Genomic DNA, 17373 nt, shown 5'->3' with positions numbered 1-17373 from the left:
GTTCTAGTCCCGGCTGGGGCGACGGATTCTGTCCCGGTTGCTCCTCTTCCAGTCCAGCTCTCTGCTGTGGCCCAGGAAGGCAGTGGAGGATGGCCCAAGTGCTTGGCCCTGCACCCTCATGGGAGACCAGGAGGAAGCACCTGGCTTCGGATCGGTGCGGCGCTGGCCATGGCGGCCATTTGAGGGGTGAATGAACAGAAGGAAGACCTTTCTCTCCGTCTCACTGCCTGTCAAAAAAAAAGTGCATTAAGAGATTTACACATATGAAATCTGTGGCCTAATGTATTCCAGAGAATCTTTTACAATAGGACACGCAGACGTGAAAACCAAGAGCTCTGCTGTTCCAGGGCAGGAGACATGGATGTCCCAGCAAAAGAAGGGCGAAGTCACCGCTCCTCTTTTTGTCCTATTTCGGATCCTCATCAGATTGGATGCTGGATTTCTTGATTCAGTCTACTGAATGCAAATTCCTCCCAGAAACACCTTCACAGACATGCCGGAAATGTTTTACCACCCATCCGAGCATCCTTTACAGCCTGGCCAAGTTGACACCTAAAATCAACCATCAAATTACTTACAGTGGTGCTGTGTTGTTGTAACGCAAACTCCAACTCTTTCTGTAAGCTCTGGTTGCTCCCATGGGAAGTAAAATATGGCTGTTCTTCAATAAAGTGTAGTAGACAAGTTTCTTAACCAAAATAAATTATTTAATAAGGCTACTCCCACGCTCTAGAATGGCAAAAGGTTTTCAGACATCTCACAGGTATGAACTAGTAGGGACTGTGCTCCGTTATCTGTGACTGGCACCCCGTAAGTCCAGACAGTACACGTAATCGTTTCTGCACCCAATGACGAGCATCGACTCCCAGACCACAGGCGAGGAGAAGACTTCTCCGGGAAGTTCATACACATCCTGCAACTGCCCACTCGCAGAGTCCAGGATCCACAGCTTCCCGTCAGTAGACGCTGCTGCCAGCAACGCTGCACTGCTGCGACTGTGACGACGGAAAGCAAACGGTGTCGCGTACACCCTCGCGGTGGTTTCAAATTTCCATCGGAGGTCACCTCTCATACTGCAGCAGTAGACACAACCGTCATGGGAACCAAAAAATACTTCTTGCTCTGAGGCTGAGGTGCACGGCGACGAGAAGATCGGGCCACTGGCAGAGAACTGCCAAACCTAGAAGGGAACATGAAAGCAAAAGCTCGTCTCATCCAGTTCCAACAGTTCTCCCACAGGTTAAGGCTTTATGAAGGCTCTTAACACAGATCTACCAGATGCGGGCTGTCTGAATGGTAGCTTCACATGGAGTAGACCCTCGCTCTCTGGAGGGGGCCACTGCTGTGGCGTAGCGGGTAAAGCTGCCGCCTGCAGCGCCAGCATCCCATGGACACCGGCTTGTGTCCCAGCTGCTCCACTTCTGATCCAGCTCTCTGCTGTGGCCTGGAAAAGCAGAAGATGGCCCAAGACCTTGGGCCCCTGCACCAGTGTGGGAGACCAGGAGGAAGCCCCTGGCTTTGGATCAGCGTAGCTCCAGCCATTGCAGCCATCTGGGGAGCGAACCAGGGGATGGATGACCTCTTTCTGCCTCTGCCTCTCGGTAACTCTGCCTTTCAAATAAATAAGTCCTTAAAAAGCAGTGCTGTTGTTACACAACTCACCACTATGCTTATTACTATCATGAAGGAAAATTAATTCTAAACCCATTCAAAGAGTTATCAACAAGTTCAGAGACAGTGCAGTTTTATCTTTGAACTCTGAGTTTGCAATCTGTCTTCTTAAAAACTATTATTCTATTCTCCAAATGGGAGAAGGAAGTAACTGAGCCAAAAGGAAAAGTTTGGAAAGTATAATTTAAATTATAGCCTTAAAAAGCTGTAAGTTGTAGGTCTGCCTTGTGGATATACACACTATTTCTTACTTCACAGCTATTCCAGACAAACTTGGTGTAGACATACATTTAATAAAGATCCTGTTTGAAACGTAAAGAGCAGTGAGCATGGTCATAAAATAGAATTTATAACATCAAATTCTCCCTGAGTTGGTCAAAATCACTTTTTTTTTATGGCTCACCCAAAAACAGAATTAGGATTTGCCTCCTCTTACTTCTCCAAAACCTAAAGGGTAGGATACATTCCATCTGCTTCGTAAGTAAAAACACTCAGCATGATCACACACTTCACTGCAGGACAGGCATTTGGTGTAGCAGCCAAGACTCTGCTCACGTGTCCTGTGTGGGCGGTGTCCGAGTTTGAGTCCCGACTACAACGTGGGAGGCAGCAGGTAAGGGCTCGAGGACTTGGGTCCCTGCCACCCACATACAGTCAAGCTGGCCCAACCTTGGCTTGCCACAGGAGTTTGGGCGGTGAATCAGCAGATAGAAGATCTGTTTCTCTTTCAAGTAAAGTTAAAAAAAAAAAACAACTTTTTAGCCAGGAGGCAGGCACTGTGGTACAGCAGGACAAGCGGACTCCTAGCCCAGGCCTTAGGACCCTGCCACCCACGGGGAAGACCCGCGTGGAGTTCTTGGCTCCCGGCTTCAGCCTGGCCCTGCCCTGGCTACTGCAGGCATTTAGGAAATGAACAGCAGCAGCAGACCAATATCCCCATCTCGTGCTGTGTGTGTCTTTCAAATAATAACTTTGAAAAGTCAGCCAGCATCTTTAAAGGATTTCATCAAAGTAGCTGTCCGAACAAAAGCAGCTGTGAGCACTTGCAGGCGGGCGCTCGACGAGAAGCGTCCAGAGCCCCGCTAGCCATCAGTGGGCCGACTTCCGGGGCAGCAGGGGACTCCCAGGTGCACAAAGTAATCCAAGTCACACACACACAGAAGCTGAGCCTAAATGACAGTCCACGATAGGTATTTAAGAAGGGGAGCTCAAGTTCCCAACGAGATGTGACACGTGCAGCCGCCAGGGAGCCCCCACTGGCCGTGGAGCAGGGGCACGGGCCGGGCCCTGCACGCAATAAAGCTGCGCTGCACCAGAGATTCTGGTTTTCTTTGATGAGCAGGGGTTTCTTTAAACTTTTGTACCCTTACTAGAGCCTAAAACTGCCTAAAACCTGGTAAGTGCTAAACCTGGGGGACATGTCCAAAGCAGCCCAACAGCGTTCGAGTCGCAGGCCTTCCAGCCTGCCATCCATCCCCTCCTTCAGAACGGAAGCTCGCGGCTGGAGCAGGCGCTTGGCAGCGACTGGAGCACGATGCCGGAGTCGCCGCCACTGCGCCCTCAGCCGCCTTTACCTGCTCGCCGGCGTGGGTGAAGCAGAGCAGACGCCCGTCCACACAGCCAATGCAGACGTACTGCAGGCAGCAGCGGGGAGAAGAGAAGAGAGGTTTTCCGCAGCAGCGCTTCCAGAGTGTGTTCCCAGTGGCCTGCCGAGACAAAAGGCACCACGGCACTTAGCACTGCGCTCTTCAATCCCCTTTATAGGGCGTACTCCCGAGTCTCCCAGAGGCAGAGCTGAAACGTCAGAGAACGCCACAGTGGTGTACCGACAGGGCCAGCGAGGACGGCGCCTGGACACAGGCCACAGGACTCAGTGCCTTCTAGCAGAGCCAGGAACTAACTGGCAATAAAACCAGCCAGGACCTATCCTCAGGGTAGACACCGAGTTCTTAGACAAATTTCTGCCCCAAAATTTAAATGATAGAACACACAGCCAGGGAAATATTTTTCTCATTCTTTCTAAACCTCACATCAATTTAAGATTTTATTTATTTATTTGAGAGGTAAAGTTACAGACAGTGAGAGGGAGAAAGAGAAAGGTCTTCCGTCCATTGGTTCACTCCCCAAATGGCCGCAATGGCTGGAGCCGCACCTATCTGAGGCCAGGAGCCAGGTCTCCCATGTGGTTACAGGAACCCAAGGACCCGGGCCATCTTCTGCTTTCCCAGGCCACAGCACAGAGCTGGACTGGAAGTGGAGCAGCCAGGACTTGAACTGGTGCCCACATGGGATCAGCGCTACAGGTGGCGGCTTTACCTGCTACACCACAGCACCGGCCCCATGTCAATCATTTTAATGAATTTTGGGCTGGCATTGTGGTATTCACACCACCATCCCACATGGGTGCCAGTTTGTGTCCTGCCTGCTGCACTTTCAATCCAGCTTCTTGCCAATGGCCTGGGAAAGCAGCAAAAAGATGGCCTAAGTGTTTGGGCCCCTGCACCCATGTGAGAGACCTAAAGGAAGCTCCTGGCTTTGGCCTGGCCCAGCCCTGGCCATTGCAGCTATTTGGGGTGTGAACCAGCTGATGGAAGCTCTCTGGAATTTTGAATTTCAGATAAGCAAATTTTTTAAAAAAAGATTTGTGGTTCAGGGATATGTGGATTATAAAAATTACTCAAACCTTCAGAATTCAAAACAAAAATATTAAAGGCAATAAAATCAGTAGGTATCATTTTATACCTACAGGATTTACAGCCAACAAGTGTCCTCCCAGTGTAGCAAAATACACGTGATGTGGCAGCAGGCTCAAGCAGGGAGAGGAAAAGACGGCGCCTCCACAATTCAACTTCCAGACACACTTCCTCTTCTGCAAACAGGAAAAGCAAGTTAGGTTTTTGCTGGTAGTTAATTAACCCATTTATCCTATCCTTCCCTGAGTTAGATCTATTTGGTTAACGCAAATTTTTATCTTTAGTGTAAAATGCACACCTGTTGTGCAGAGTTGGGTTAGAATATGATAAAGGAGGTTGGTCCAGTGGCGTAGAAGGTTAAGCCTCTGCCTGCAGCAGCGGCATCTCATATGGGCACCCATTTGAGACCCGGCTGCTCCACTTCCGATCCAGCTCCCTACTAGTCTGCCCGGGAAAGAAGTGGAAGATGGCTCAAGTGCTCGGGCCTGTGCCACCCACATGGGAGAACCCTCTGAAACTCCTGGCTTCAGCCTGGTCCAGTCCCAGCTGTTGGGGCCACCTGGGGAGTTAACCAGTAGATGGAGGATCTGTGTCTCCCTCTCTAACTCTGCCTTTCAAATAAAAAAAAAAAAAATCTTAAAGAAAAATGGAGGACAGCCACTGTGAACATGTTAGCATCTCTCTTAATCCTGTTGGCATGTCTGTGTGCATGTATATATTTATACACACAGTTTAACAGGGCGCAGCTCATTCTAAACATACAATCATGTATCATGGATTGCTTGTTTTCTAAAACTACTTAATCTTATTGCAGAATATCCCATTATGAACATAAAGCATGGCCTCCACTTCATCACAGAACATGACATGGAGCACATCTGTTGGTATTACAGATGACTTACAAGTAGACACCTTGGTGTACGTATTGTCCACAGGTCTGATAATCTTACCAGGCTAGGTTCCTAGAAAGCGTGTCACTGGATCAAAGGACAGGAAATTGTTTATGGCCGAACCATTCTCCCTGGTGGCCTCAGCAGTTACCACCCGCCAGTACTCTCATTAGCACTTCTGCTACGGTGGCAGGATATTCTCTAATCAATGCCACTGTTTCTGTCAGATCTTAGTTTGCAGTCCTTTGACTTTTAAAAGGTATGAAACATTTATATGCATTTACCACCTGTTTCTCTCCGGGATCCTGTGTGTTCATTTCCCCTATTTTTCTAAGTCTTTATATTTTTATTATTAATTTGAATTTTGCTCTTTATTTTCATTTATACATAAAAATGAGATTTGATTCTTTCAACTTTCAAAATTTTTCCAATTTTTATGTTTTTTAAAAACTTAGGTAATAAAGCCTTAAAATATCTCATTAATATCTCCTGATTTATTTTTTTCTATTGTCAGCACAGTTCTAAGCTCTTTACATTTCAGGGTTGAGTAGCAAATTTACCGTGGTAACTTTGGAAAGGAAGCTGAAAATGTCTTAAGCTTTTAAGAATTAACCCTTTATTCTCTCCAACACACAATGCTAAACTCGGGAATAGTCAACAGCTGCTCCGAGTCTCCATGGCACCTGCCAGGGTCCCTCTCTTCTGCGCTCACGATGTGAGGCTGACGAGGTGAGTTCTTACGTAAATATCTACAGCATACGCATGCTGGTCATGTGAGCCAATGTAGAGGAGTCCTGTGGACGGATCCACGGCTGCAGAGCTTTTGACAGCATCCCCAGTAGCAAACGTCCAGTATTTTTCTCCACTATTACTTTCCAGAACATAAACCAACCCGTCGTAACAGCCTGGAAGGGAAAAAACACGGGAGAGAAGACTTGGGAATCCCACTGGCAAACAATCCATGAGCTTAAACCATGGCATACTCGATGGTCTTCAAATTTGCCCATGTTTAGCTCACCTGGGACAGTAGTCACTTGTGCAAGGTTCCCAGTTAGTGGTTACAGCTCCTTTTAGAAAGCGCTGTAAAGTACTACTGCCAAGAAAACAATGGTGCCTGCTGTGGCCGAGAGAGGCTTTGACCGTCCTGGGCTCCGGTTTCCCAAGGGGGTCCCTGGGCAGTCAGGGGGTGATGCTGAGCCTCAGGTTACTCTCCTGCAGGACGGACTCAACTACTTCACACGTCCTGTGACCTTGAATGCCCAGCGCATGGGAAGTGTCCAGGAAACACCAACACCGCTGGTCAGCAACGTCCCTTCAGCAGTTACCATGTGTTAGGGGCCACTGTTAACTCACATGTCCTCACAGCAAGTCAGTGCTGTTATAAACAACTGCATTTTATAGATGAGAACACTGAAGCGCACGGGTTTACCAGGGCCAGCCTACACAGCTAAGACGTGGCAGAGTCAGAATCTGAATCTAAGAGGGCGCACTCTAGAGCACGTGCTCTCAACCACACGAAACTGCCTTTCCCAAACTGCTGCTACGGACAGGACAACTCAGCTGCGGAGGGGCATCCGGGGACCCACCTCCCACACTAGAGAATGTTTGGGTTGCGTCCCGATTCTGCGCCCAACTCCAGCTTCTCACAAAGGCAGACCTTGAGAGACAGTAGCCAACAGCTCAAGTAGCTGGGTCCCTGCCACTCATAGATGTGAGCTGGGTTCCCGGCCCACAGCTTTGGCTTTTGTGAGCTTTGGGGAGGGAGCCATGATGACAGCTCTCCGTCGCTCCCTGCCTCTCAAAAATAAACTCAGCTGGCTCTGCTGTGGCCCAGGAAGGCAGTGGAGGATGGCCCAAGTGCTTGGGCCCTGCACCCGCATGGGAGATCTGGAGGAAGCATCTGGCTCCTGGCTTCAGATTGGCACAGCACACCAGCTGTTGCGGCCATTTGGGGGGTGAACCAACGGAAGGAAGACCTTTCTCTCTGTCTTTCTAACTCTGCCTGTCAAAAAAAATTCAGTTGGAAGCAGGAGGAGTCAAGATCCACAAAGTGGAGATCATGGAAGTGCGTGTCAATCAGAGGAAGCAGAATTTGGGGACAGCAATTTAGGGCAATTTCACTGGTCCCCACTCTAAGTGGCTCCATCACCCACGGCGTTTGCCACTGTGGCTCACTTGAGGTCCAACTCCCCAGATACTCTGTGCTGTGCTTTTCCTGCCAGTTACTACTTGGCAGCAAGACCACAGCGACCTGCTTAGCGGCAGCAGAGTCAATGCCATAAAAAGTGCAGTATCCTAGGACCAGCTGTGCAAGGAAGACTTCAGGTTAGTCCTATTCCAAAAGAAAATACAGGAGAAAATCTTGATTTCATAGATATCATAAAACACACACACACACACACCACCAACAACAGCAACAACAACAACAGCAACAAAAACACAACACGGTTCTCTTCAAAAGACACTATGTTAAGAGAATGGAAAAACAATCCACAGCCTGAGAGAAAACACATGCAAAACCCAAGTCTGATAAAGGACTTACACTGGACGTAAAGTAGAGAAAAACATTCTGAGGCTCACGGTCCAAAAAGCTCTGACCAGATTCCATCAGCACATAAAGTGAACCCTCACATGGCCGGGGGAGGAAAAACAAGAGTGGGATCGGGGCAAGACCTCACACTAGGACCCCTCCGTCCCTACAAAAGTCACCTGCACCTTAAAGAGACAGAGTGGTGACCAGCAGCTAACATTTACTCAGCACTTAATCTATGCCTGCCCATGTACTACAGGATCCGTAGGCAATTATTGCATTTAATCCCCTAAAGCTTTATGGCAGTTTTAAAGCATGTCCACAAATTCTGCGACACTCTTCCTTTCCTACGTACAGCCTAATTCTTGTCCCCTTGAGTGTTGGCTGGACTTAGTGGTACACCTGCAGTGAATAAAACAAAAATGACAAATACAACTTGAGCATCCCTCATCTGAACTCTGAAATAGTCCAAAATCTGAAACCCCGAGGGCCAACAAAAAACGGCACTAGTGGAAAATTCCACATCTGACTTCATGTGACAGCTCAGTCAAAACACAGGCGCACAAAAGTACTGTATAAAATTATCGGTCAGGGTCTGTGTGTGTAAGGTGTGTAGGAGACAGAAGTGAATTTCTTGTTTTAAATTTTTTTTTTTTTTTTTTTTTTTTTTGGGACAGGCAGAGTGGACAGTAAGAGAGAGAGACAGAGCGAAAGGTCTTCCTTTTGCCGTTCGTTGGTTCACCCTCCAATGGCCGCTGCGGCCGGCGCACCGCGCTGATCCGATGGCAGGAGCCAGGTACTTATCCTGGTCTCCCATCTGGTGCAGGGCCCAAGCACTTGGGCCATCCTCCACTGCACTCCCTGGCCACAGCAGAGAGCTGGCCTGGAAGAGGGGCAACCGGGACAGAATCCGGCGCCCCGACCGGGACTAGAACCCGGTGTGCCGGCGCCACAAGGCGGAAGATTAGCCTAGTGAGCCGCGGCGCTGGCCAGAAGTGAATTTCATATAGAAGTGACACCATCTAAGATATCTCATTTTTTATATATATGCCAATATTCCAAAATCTGAGCAAAATAAAATCCAGAACACTTTTCTGGTGAAATATTTTGGATAAGGGCTACTCAACCAGTGCACAATTTTGGAGACTGGGCTGTAGAAGGTACTACGTTCCTCCTCCTCTCACATCACCCACTACAGAGAGGGTCCTGTGACGAGAAACTGAAGCTTCCACCAGGACCAGCAAAGAACCAAGGCCTCTGCTGCCAGCCCCGTGAATGACAGGAACGCCCTGGAGACGGACTGCCCAGGCCACGCCCAGCCCTCAGATGGCTGCAGCCACAGGCGGGAACCTGCGCCAGCAAAGCTGCTCCTGCATTCCTGACCCGAAGGGATAATGACCAAGAGCTAATGTTTGCTGCTCTAGGTCATTAAGAGGCTCAGCAATGTGTCAAAGGTCACAGAGCTTAATGCAGCCTCTGAGCTGGGATCAAAGCCAGGGGCTGGGAGCCCAGGGCCCACACTGAGAACCAGAGTTACTCCTAGACAGCAACCAAACCCATGGTACATAGGTTTGTTACATTTAACTTGGTCCTACCAGCATTATCACATGCTAATTCAGTTTATAAGTTTCAAATTCAGAAAGTTAGCCATGGGGCCAGGGTTGTGGTGTAGTGTTGCCATCTATAGTGGTGTACAGTTGCCATCTGTAGTGCCAACACCCAATAAGGGGGCTGATCCAAATCCTGGCTGCTCCACTTCCGATCCAATTCCCTGCTAATGTGCCTGGGAAAACAGTAAAAGATGACCCAAGTGCTTGGGCCCCTGCACCCTCATGGGAGACCCAGATTAAGCTCCTGGCTTGCAGCCTGGTCATTTGGGGAATGAACCAGTGATGGAAGATCTCTCTGCCTCATCCCCTCTGTAACTCTGCCTTTCAAATAAATATTAAAAGAAAAAAAAAAAACTTACCCACTATAACAAAGTTTCCACACTTAGACACGCACGCCGAGGATTCGATTCGATCTCCTAGAACCTGTTCCCACTTCACCTTCCCGGAGTGAAGGTCCAGTGCCTTCATTCTACAGGAATGGGAGCCAATGTACACGGTCGCGGGTGACCCAGGAGCGGCTGCGATCACAACCAGAGGCGACGCGTCCACACACTTGCCCGTGTCGGCCCTCCACCTCACAGGCAGCTCCGCCTTCTCCGCCCCTCGCACAGGCTGCCCTTCTCCAGAAACACCTGCGGCACAGGACGCATCTCTGGGCGTCTCACCTAGAGCTGGGGGGTCTGAGCTCTTCAACGTCTGAGCGTGAGTCTGAGAAACTGACTCGTAACAGGCTGAAGGGCAAGGCCCTCGCTCCGGGACAGACCCGGCCGAGCTCAGACACAGAACCTGCCTCCCTCGGCTCAGAGCCATGCAGGCAGCGCCCGGGTCACGGCCGTCGGAAGGCGAGGCGCACTGCGGACGCGGAGGCTCTCCAGAGCCTTCCTCCAGGTCCCGGTCGCGGAGCTTCCTTTTTGGGGTGCAGCTCTTGCTGAGTGCCGCCAGGTCCTCATCGGGAAACACTGCTTGCAGGACGTGATGGTAAATCTCCAAAATGGACCCGCTGAGGATGACTTCCAGTAGCCCAGGCACCGGGGCCCCAACGAGTTGTTCAAGCTCACTGAGGAGCCAGATGGACTTCAGGGAGTCGCCTCCACTACTTAAGAAGCGTGACTCGTCAGGAACCCGCAAAAGATCTTCCGAGACGCTCAGAACAGACTGCAGAGGACAGAGGGAGAAACAAGGTGAATAAAATGCCTACCACCAAAATACATCAACATTCACCAGTAACACAGAGGACAGCACCTACAATAGGAACTTAAGGAAATTTTTTTTCTACTAAAGATTTATTTGGAAGTCAGAGTTACGTAGAGAAAGGAGAGGCAGAGACAGAGAGAGAGATCTTCCATCCACTGGTTTATTCCCTAATTGGCAGCAACGGCCAGAGCTGCACCGATCCAAAGTTAGGAGCTTCTTCCGGGTCTCCCACACAGGTGCAGGGGCCCAAGGACCTGGGCCATCTTCTATTGCTTTCCAAGGTCATAGTAGAGAGCTAGATCGGAAATGGAGCAGCCAGGACTTGAACTGGTACCCATATGGGATCCTGGCACTGCAGGTGGTGACTTTACCCACTACGCCACAGCGCTAGCCTCTAATAGTTTTAATAACTAAAGGAGGCCGGGGCTGGAGTTGTAGCATAAATTTAGACACTGCCAGCAACACCAGTATCCCATATGGGCACTGGTTCAAGTACTGGCTGCTCCACTTCCTATCCAGCTCCCTGCTAATGTGCCTGGGAAAGCAGGGGGAAATGGCCCATGTGCTTGGGCCCCTGCACCCACATGGGAGACCCAAAAGAAGTTCCTGGCTTTGGCCTGGCCCAGCTCTGGCTGTAGCAGCCATTTAGGGAATGAACTAGAGGATGGAAGAGTTTTTTTCTCCTCTCTCTCTCTCCCTCTTGCCCCATAACTCTGCCTTTCAAATAGATAAAACAAATCTTAAGAAATTAAATAAAAGAGGCTACTTTGCTACCAATTTGTCATGAACTTTAAAACTGCAAAATACATTTTACTTTAGAAAACTTTTCCTACCCATAAAACAGGGAATGGAGTATAAAAATCTGATTTACTTAGCGGCGCCGGCACACCGGGTTCTAGTCCCGGTCGGGGCGCCGGATTCTGTCCCGGTTGCCCCTCTTCCAGGCCAGCCCTCTGCTGTGGCCAGGGAGTGCAGTGGAGGATGGCCCAGGTGCTTGGGCCCTGCACCCCATGGGAGACCAGGAAAAGCACCTGGCTCCTGGCTCCTGCCATCGGATCAGCGCGGTGCGCCGGCTGCAGCGGCGGCCATTGGAGGGTGAACCAACGGCAAAAGGAAGACCTTTCTCTCTGTCTCTCTCTCTCACTGTCCACTCTGCCTGTCAAAAAAAAATAAATAAATAAATAAATAAATAAATAAAAATCTGATTTACTGAAGATCACAAAACACTAACAGCTGACATTTCCATAATATAGGAGCAATGTGTATCTTCATCTGCTTCATATAAACCAAAATTATTTTCTAGGAACCTGAAAAATGCAGTGGGTAAGACTTTCACCTAGACAGATTGTTTTAAAAAATAGCTCTCTACAGAGGCTGGTGTTGTGGTGCAGTGGGTTAAGCCACCGCCTGCAATGCCAGCATCCCATGTGGGTACCAGTTCAAGTCCCAGCTGCTCTACTGCCAATCCAGCTCCCTACTAATGTGTCTGGGAAAGCAATGGAAAACGGCCCAAGTACATAGGCCCATGCACCTCATGGGAGACCCAGACGGAGTTCTGGGCTAGCTATAGCCTGGCACAGTCTTGACTGTTGAAAGCACTTGGGGAGCGAACCAGCAGACAAAAAAGAACTCCTTGCCTTAAAACAAAAACCACACTGTATCTAAGAAAATGGTTGGCCAACAAGATTTTACACCTCTATAGTTACTCTTAAGTGGAAACACATATGCTGTTACTGAAAGTTCTGGAATAATGATGTAAGTCTATAACCGACTGTGGGATAACACGGTTTGGCCTTTTCTATAAGAGCTAGTGGTGTGCAGTGAAACTCTTGTCAGAAAGGAGAGAAAAGTTATGTTGGGGCCGGTGCCGTGGCATAGCAGGCAAAGCTACCACCTACAATACGGACATCCTCCATGGTCACCAATTTGAGACCCAGCTGCTGCACTTCTGATCCAGCTCCCTGTTAATGTGTCTGGGAAAGCAGCAGAAAATGGCCTAAGTGCTTGGGTCCCTGCACCCACATGGGAGACCTGGATGAAGCTGCTGGCTCCTGGCTTCGGCCTGGCCCAGCCCTGGTCGTTGTGGCCATTTGGGGAGTCAAGCAGTGGATGAAAGATCGGTCTCTCCTTCTCTAACTCTGCCTCTCAAATAAATAAGTAAATCTTAAGAAAAAAAAAAAGTTATGTCATTTCCAATCCACTTCTTTGTGGAGAGCTTAATCTAATCTCACAGTGGAAAACCTTTATTTTATACAAATTGTGTAAATGAAGCTATTCTACCTACTATCTATAGACAGTAGTAACATTCTTTAGAAAAAAATTTTAGCTGGCGCTGCGGCTCACTAGGCTAATCCTCTGCCTTGTGGCACCGGCACACCGGGTTCTAGTCCCGGTCGGGGCGCCGGATTCTGTCCCGGTTGCCCCTCTTCCAGGCCAGCTCTCTGCTGTGGCCAGGGAGTGCAGTGGAGGATGGCCCAAGTGCTTGGGCCCTGCACCCCATGGGAGACCAGGATAAGTACCTGGCTCCTGCCATCGGATCAGCGCGGTGCGCCGGCCGCAGTGTGCCGGCCGCGGAGGCCATTGGAGAGAGAACCAACGGCAAAGGAAGACCTTTCTCTGTTTCTCTCTTTCACTGTCCACTCTGTCAAAAAATAAAAAAATTAAAAAAATTTTTAAGATTTTATTTATTTTATTTGAGAGGTAGAGTTACAGACAGTGAGAGGGAGAAACAGAGAAAGGTCTTCCTTCCTTTGGTTCAATCCCAAATGGCTGCAACAGTCGGAGCTGTGCTGATCCAAAGCCAGGAGCTTCTCCCACATGGGTGCAGGGGCCAAGGACTTGGGCCATCTTCTACAGCTTTCCCAGGCCATAGCAGAGAGCTGGATTTGAAGAGGAGCAGCTGGGAATAGAACAGGCACCAAAAATGGGATGCCAGCGCCATGTTATCCCACAGTCGGTTATAGACTTACAGGCAGAGAATTAACCTACGGAGCTGGCCCCTCTTTAGGAAATTTTATTAGGCATATTAGGATGCTATCAATCTTCAAAATGAACTTTTAAATTTTAAAAGACTTATTTACATATTAGAGTTACAGACAGAGAGGGAGAGACAGAAAGGTTTTCCACCTGATGGTTAACTCCCCAAATGGCCACAATGGCTGGAGCTGACAGAAGCCAGGAGCTCCTTCCAGGTCTCCCACACAGATGCAGGCGCCAAGCACTTGGGACATCTTCCACTCCTTTCCCAGGCCATATGCAGAGAGCTGGGTCAGAAGAGGAGCAGCCAGGATACAAACCAGTGCCCATAATGGATGTGGCGCTGCAGGCAGATGCTTTACCTACAACAACCCAGCCCAGGCCCCTAAAATGAACTCTTGAGAATAAATTTGTACTGTAAAAAGTGTACCTTCCACAAACACTGTAATTTTTCCCAAAGATCTTCTTTTCCACTGAGTTTATTCTTAGGCTTCAAGTTTACGTAGTTTAAATATATCTTGTTTAACTCAGAAACATCAACTTTGCCTTCATATAAAAGAGAAATAACAAATGTTTTTAAGTAACATTTTGAAATTTCACCTCAGAGCCTCTGTATTTCATTAGTGACGGACACTGTGCATTGTAAAGCTCAGAAATCCCATGAAGAGTCTGTCGTCGATGCTGAAGAAAGTAACTGTGATGCTACCAAGAATGGAATAAGCAGAGGCTGGTGTAGTGGTGCAGCAGGTTAAGCTTCCACTGTGACACCAGCACCCCACACGAGAGTGCTGGTTTAAGTCCCAGCTGCTCTGTCCTATCTAGCGTCCTCCTAATGCACCTGGGAGAGCAGTGGAACGATGGCCCCCGCGCTTGGGCCTCTGCCACCCACCCAGAGACCAGGGTGGAGTTCCAGGCTCCTGGCTTCAGCCTGGCTGTGGCCATCTGGGGAGTAAACCAGCGGTGGAAGCTCTCTCTCCTGTCCTATCACCCTGCCTTTCAGATGAATGAATTAATCTTAAAGATGCCATTAACATTCATGTAACTTAGAGAAGGGGTACCGCTGACAAAGGAATGACTGCATGTGAAGTACACAGCAAGACAGCCGAAATTAGGAAGGAGCCTAACAGCGAGCAGGCGCAGGCGTCCATTCTGACGTCAGTCCTGGCCAGGACTTCCACTCTCCCACCGTAGGCTTCATTTCCTGTGCCAACAGGACGGGGGTGGGGGGTGGGGGGTGGGGGGTGGGGGTGGGCGTCCAGATTAGACACGGGTTTCTGGGATGGCAGCGCAGGTAAGATCAGCATATGAACTGGGGCCCTGCTCTGTGGGGCTGGCATCCACAGGGCTTAAAGAGAACAAAAGATCATGAAGACAAAATTCACCTCTTCTACTCACTGCTTGGGCTGGGACATCTCTCCTCCTCTGCCCTGTCCTCTGGGGTTCACATCAGCAAGGCCCGGGTGCTCAGGCCCCTGCCTCACACCGATTCACACCAGCAGCCTCCCTGGGCCCCCAGCGTGCTCACACCGTGGGACTTCAGTCTCCACAGGTGCACAAGCCATTTCTACTAAACTTCTGCCATCCGTACAGTGGGTCTCTTTGGAGAGCCCTGAGACAACCCCCACCTGGCAAGGTGATCTGGGTGGAGGCGGGGGGGGAATCACGTCATCCTTTTAAGGCTTAGATTCTTCATCTGCCAATGCGAACACGAGCACCCACTCACACACTTTTCTGAAGAGAAATCGAGTCCATCTTACAAAGCACACAGCACAGGACACGGGGTCTGCCACAATCAATGCCAGCATCACTCACAACGAGGATGCACGTGACCATCGCCCCAGCTCGGAGCAGCGTCGGCGCTGTCTGGCACCGAAACCTGCCTGCTTCAGGCGACTTTACCGTGAGACGTGAAGGGCAGCGAGCCAATCGACACGAGCTCATCCGGGACGGCGTGACTTGGAAGACGCTGCTGCAGTTCTTTAAAGATGCGCTCCTTCAGCAAAGCATCCTTGGACACCACGAAGAGAATCAGTTTTTCCTGATTGTACCACGTAACCGCACAAGACTCCACCTGCTGAAGCTCTTCAGCAGCCTAAGAGAGAGGATACAACTTACTGATGAGAACGTTTAAAAACGAACTTTATGAAAGCTCAAATTTATTATGGCACTTTCAAATCGATACAGTTGAATTTGGAATATACCAGAATTTCAAAAAATTACTCGCTACTCTTACTAACACGCAAAGTTCTTAACATTAAAAAAAAAAAAAAAAATAGAGCCTGAAGCAAAGTAAACCCAGTTTCTTTTCATGGATATCAAAATCCATTTTGTCACTTATTTAAAATACAACCAGGGTGGGCATTTGGCCTAGTGGCTCAGATGGCCACATCCCACACTGGAGCGCCTCTGTTCGACTCCCAACTCTGGCTCCCAATTCCAGCTTCCTGCAAATGCAGACCTCAGTAGGCAGCTATGATGGTTCATGTAACTGGGCTTCTGCCACCCACATGGGAGATCTGGACAGAGCTGCCAGTCCAGTCTCAGCCATTGTGGGCATCTGGGAGTTAACTAGTGAATGAAAGCACTCTCTACTTCTCAAATAATTAAAGGGAAAAATCTCCTGATACTAGGAATAAGGAAGGCACCAAATTACTTGTGCTTTTAATTGTAATTCATCACTAATAAAAAGTCCTAGGTAATTAAGACTAATAAAATATCCTGGCACAGAACATTGGTGGTAGCAGCCTCTTATCAATACATGTATTAACAGATATTGAATACTTAAGTAGTTCTACCTGTTGTACAAGTTCAATGTTAAGACGTTTGCCATGACGTTTGATCTGACCATCCTTTCGTCCCAAGAAAAATATCTCTCCATCTTTCACAGTCACAAAGTCACCTGTGGCTCTCATTGTGCCAAGTGGTACTGTCATTTCATCATCAAGAAGACACACCCTGTTTCTGCCACCTTCCCAAGACACAAACATGGATATCGTGGGAAATAAATTAAAACTACTAAATCAAGAACATCTCCAACAGCTATTACTAAACTTTAAATTTCAAGTATTTATTTTAAAAAGGGGACTTACTGTTATCTCATAAAATCATATACAAACTTATAGTTTCTAAATTTTTTTTAGAGTAATAGACATTGTTATCTAAAATAATTATGGTAATTTCTTAGGTGTTTCTTGACGAGGAGAATGAGACTAAATTAAAAGCAGGGGGCGAGTGTCTGACCGCGGTTAAGGCGCCGCTCTGGAGCCCATATCTGGATGTAAGTCCTAGCTGTGCTCCTATTCCAGCTTCCTGCTAGTGTACACCCTGGAGGACAACAGGTGCTGGTGCCAGTAGCTGGGTCCCGCCACTCCCACAGAGACCTGGACTGGGCTCCTGCTCCCAGCTCCAGCCAACCCCAGTTCCTGGCTGTTGCTGGCATTTGGGGAGTGAACCAGAGGATGGGAGATTCATATTTTCTTTCTAACAAATAAGTAACACAATTTTTAAAAAGAGAAAAGTTATCACTGAAAAGCATACTAGACATAAGAAAAGTCGGGGAAAAGTTTTCTTCCTTTAAAAAAAATATTTCCCCCAATCAGCAAATATAAAACAACCTAAAAATACTTGGCCATCTCCTTCCTGAACTGTGAGACCACTGGCGTCTCTGACTTCGACCACTGTTCCCAGCAGTGGCAGTCCCAGCGGCACAGGCAATTCCCATCTGAAAAACAGCACAAAGCAGATGCAGTTTCTCACGTGAGCAGACTATCTCCCAATGTGTTTAATCTCACTGCATCAAATAAAGAATA

General features: G+C 48.6%; 1 protein-coding gene across 16 annotated transcripts in view; it reads right to left on the bottom strand.

Annotated features, from left to right (window-relative positions):
- Positions 1–685: 685 nt before the first annotated feature.
- Positions 686–17373, bottom strand: part of AASDH (aminoadipate-semialdehyde dehydrogenase) — a 40264-nt gene continuing 23576 nt past the window's right edge. For 8 of the 16 annotated variants that reach the window (XM_070048079.1, XM_070048080.1, XM_070048086.1 and 5 more), the window contains 9 exons: positions 17179–17285; positions 16360–16532; positions 15464–15656; positions 13995–14110; positions 9754–10549; positions 5996–6159; positions 4418–4540; positions 3246–3380; positions 686–1180 (listed from right to left, as the gene is read on the bottom strand). In XM_070048079.1, coding sequence (XP_069904180.1) covers positions 791–1180; positions 3246–3380; positions 4418–4540; positions 5996–6159; positions 9754–10549; positions 13995–14110; positions 15464–15656; positions 16360–16532; positions 17179–17285 — 2197 coding nt within the window. In that variant the 3' untranslated portion in view covers positions 686–790. Of the gene's footprint in view, positions 1181–1275; positions 1445–3245; positions 3381–4417; positions 4541–5995; positions 6160–9753; positions 10550–13994; positions 14111–15463; positions 15657–16359; positions 16533–17178; positions 17286–17373 lie in introns of all 16 variants that reach the window. The other 8 variants (XM_070048081.1, XM_002717077.5, XM_070048082.1 and 5 more) reach the window with 4 other exon arrangements.

This window comes from Oryctolagus cuniculus, chromosome 8, assembly GCF_964237555.1.
Source record: "Oryctolagus cuniculus chromosome 8, mOryCun1.1, whole genome shotgun sequence".
NCBI classification, from domain to species: Eukaryota; Metazoa; Chordata; class Mammalia; order Lagomorpha; family Leporidae; genus Oryctolagus; species Oryctolagus cuniculus.
This window is presented reverse-complemented; position numbering and strand designations above follow the sequence as displayed.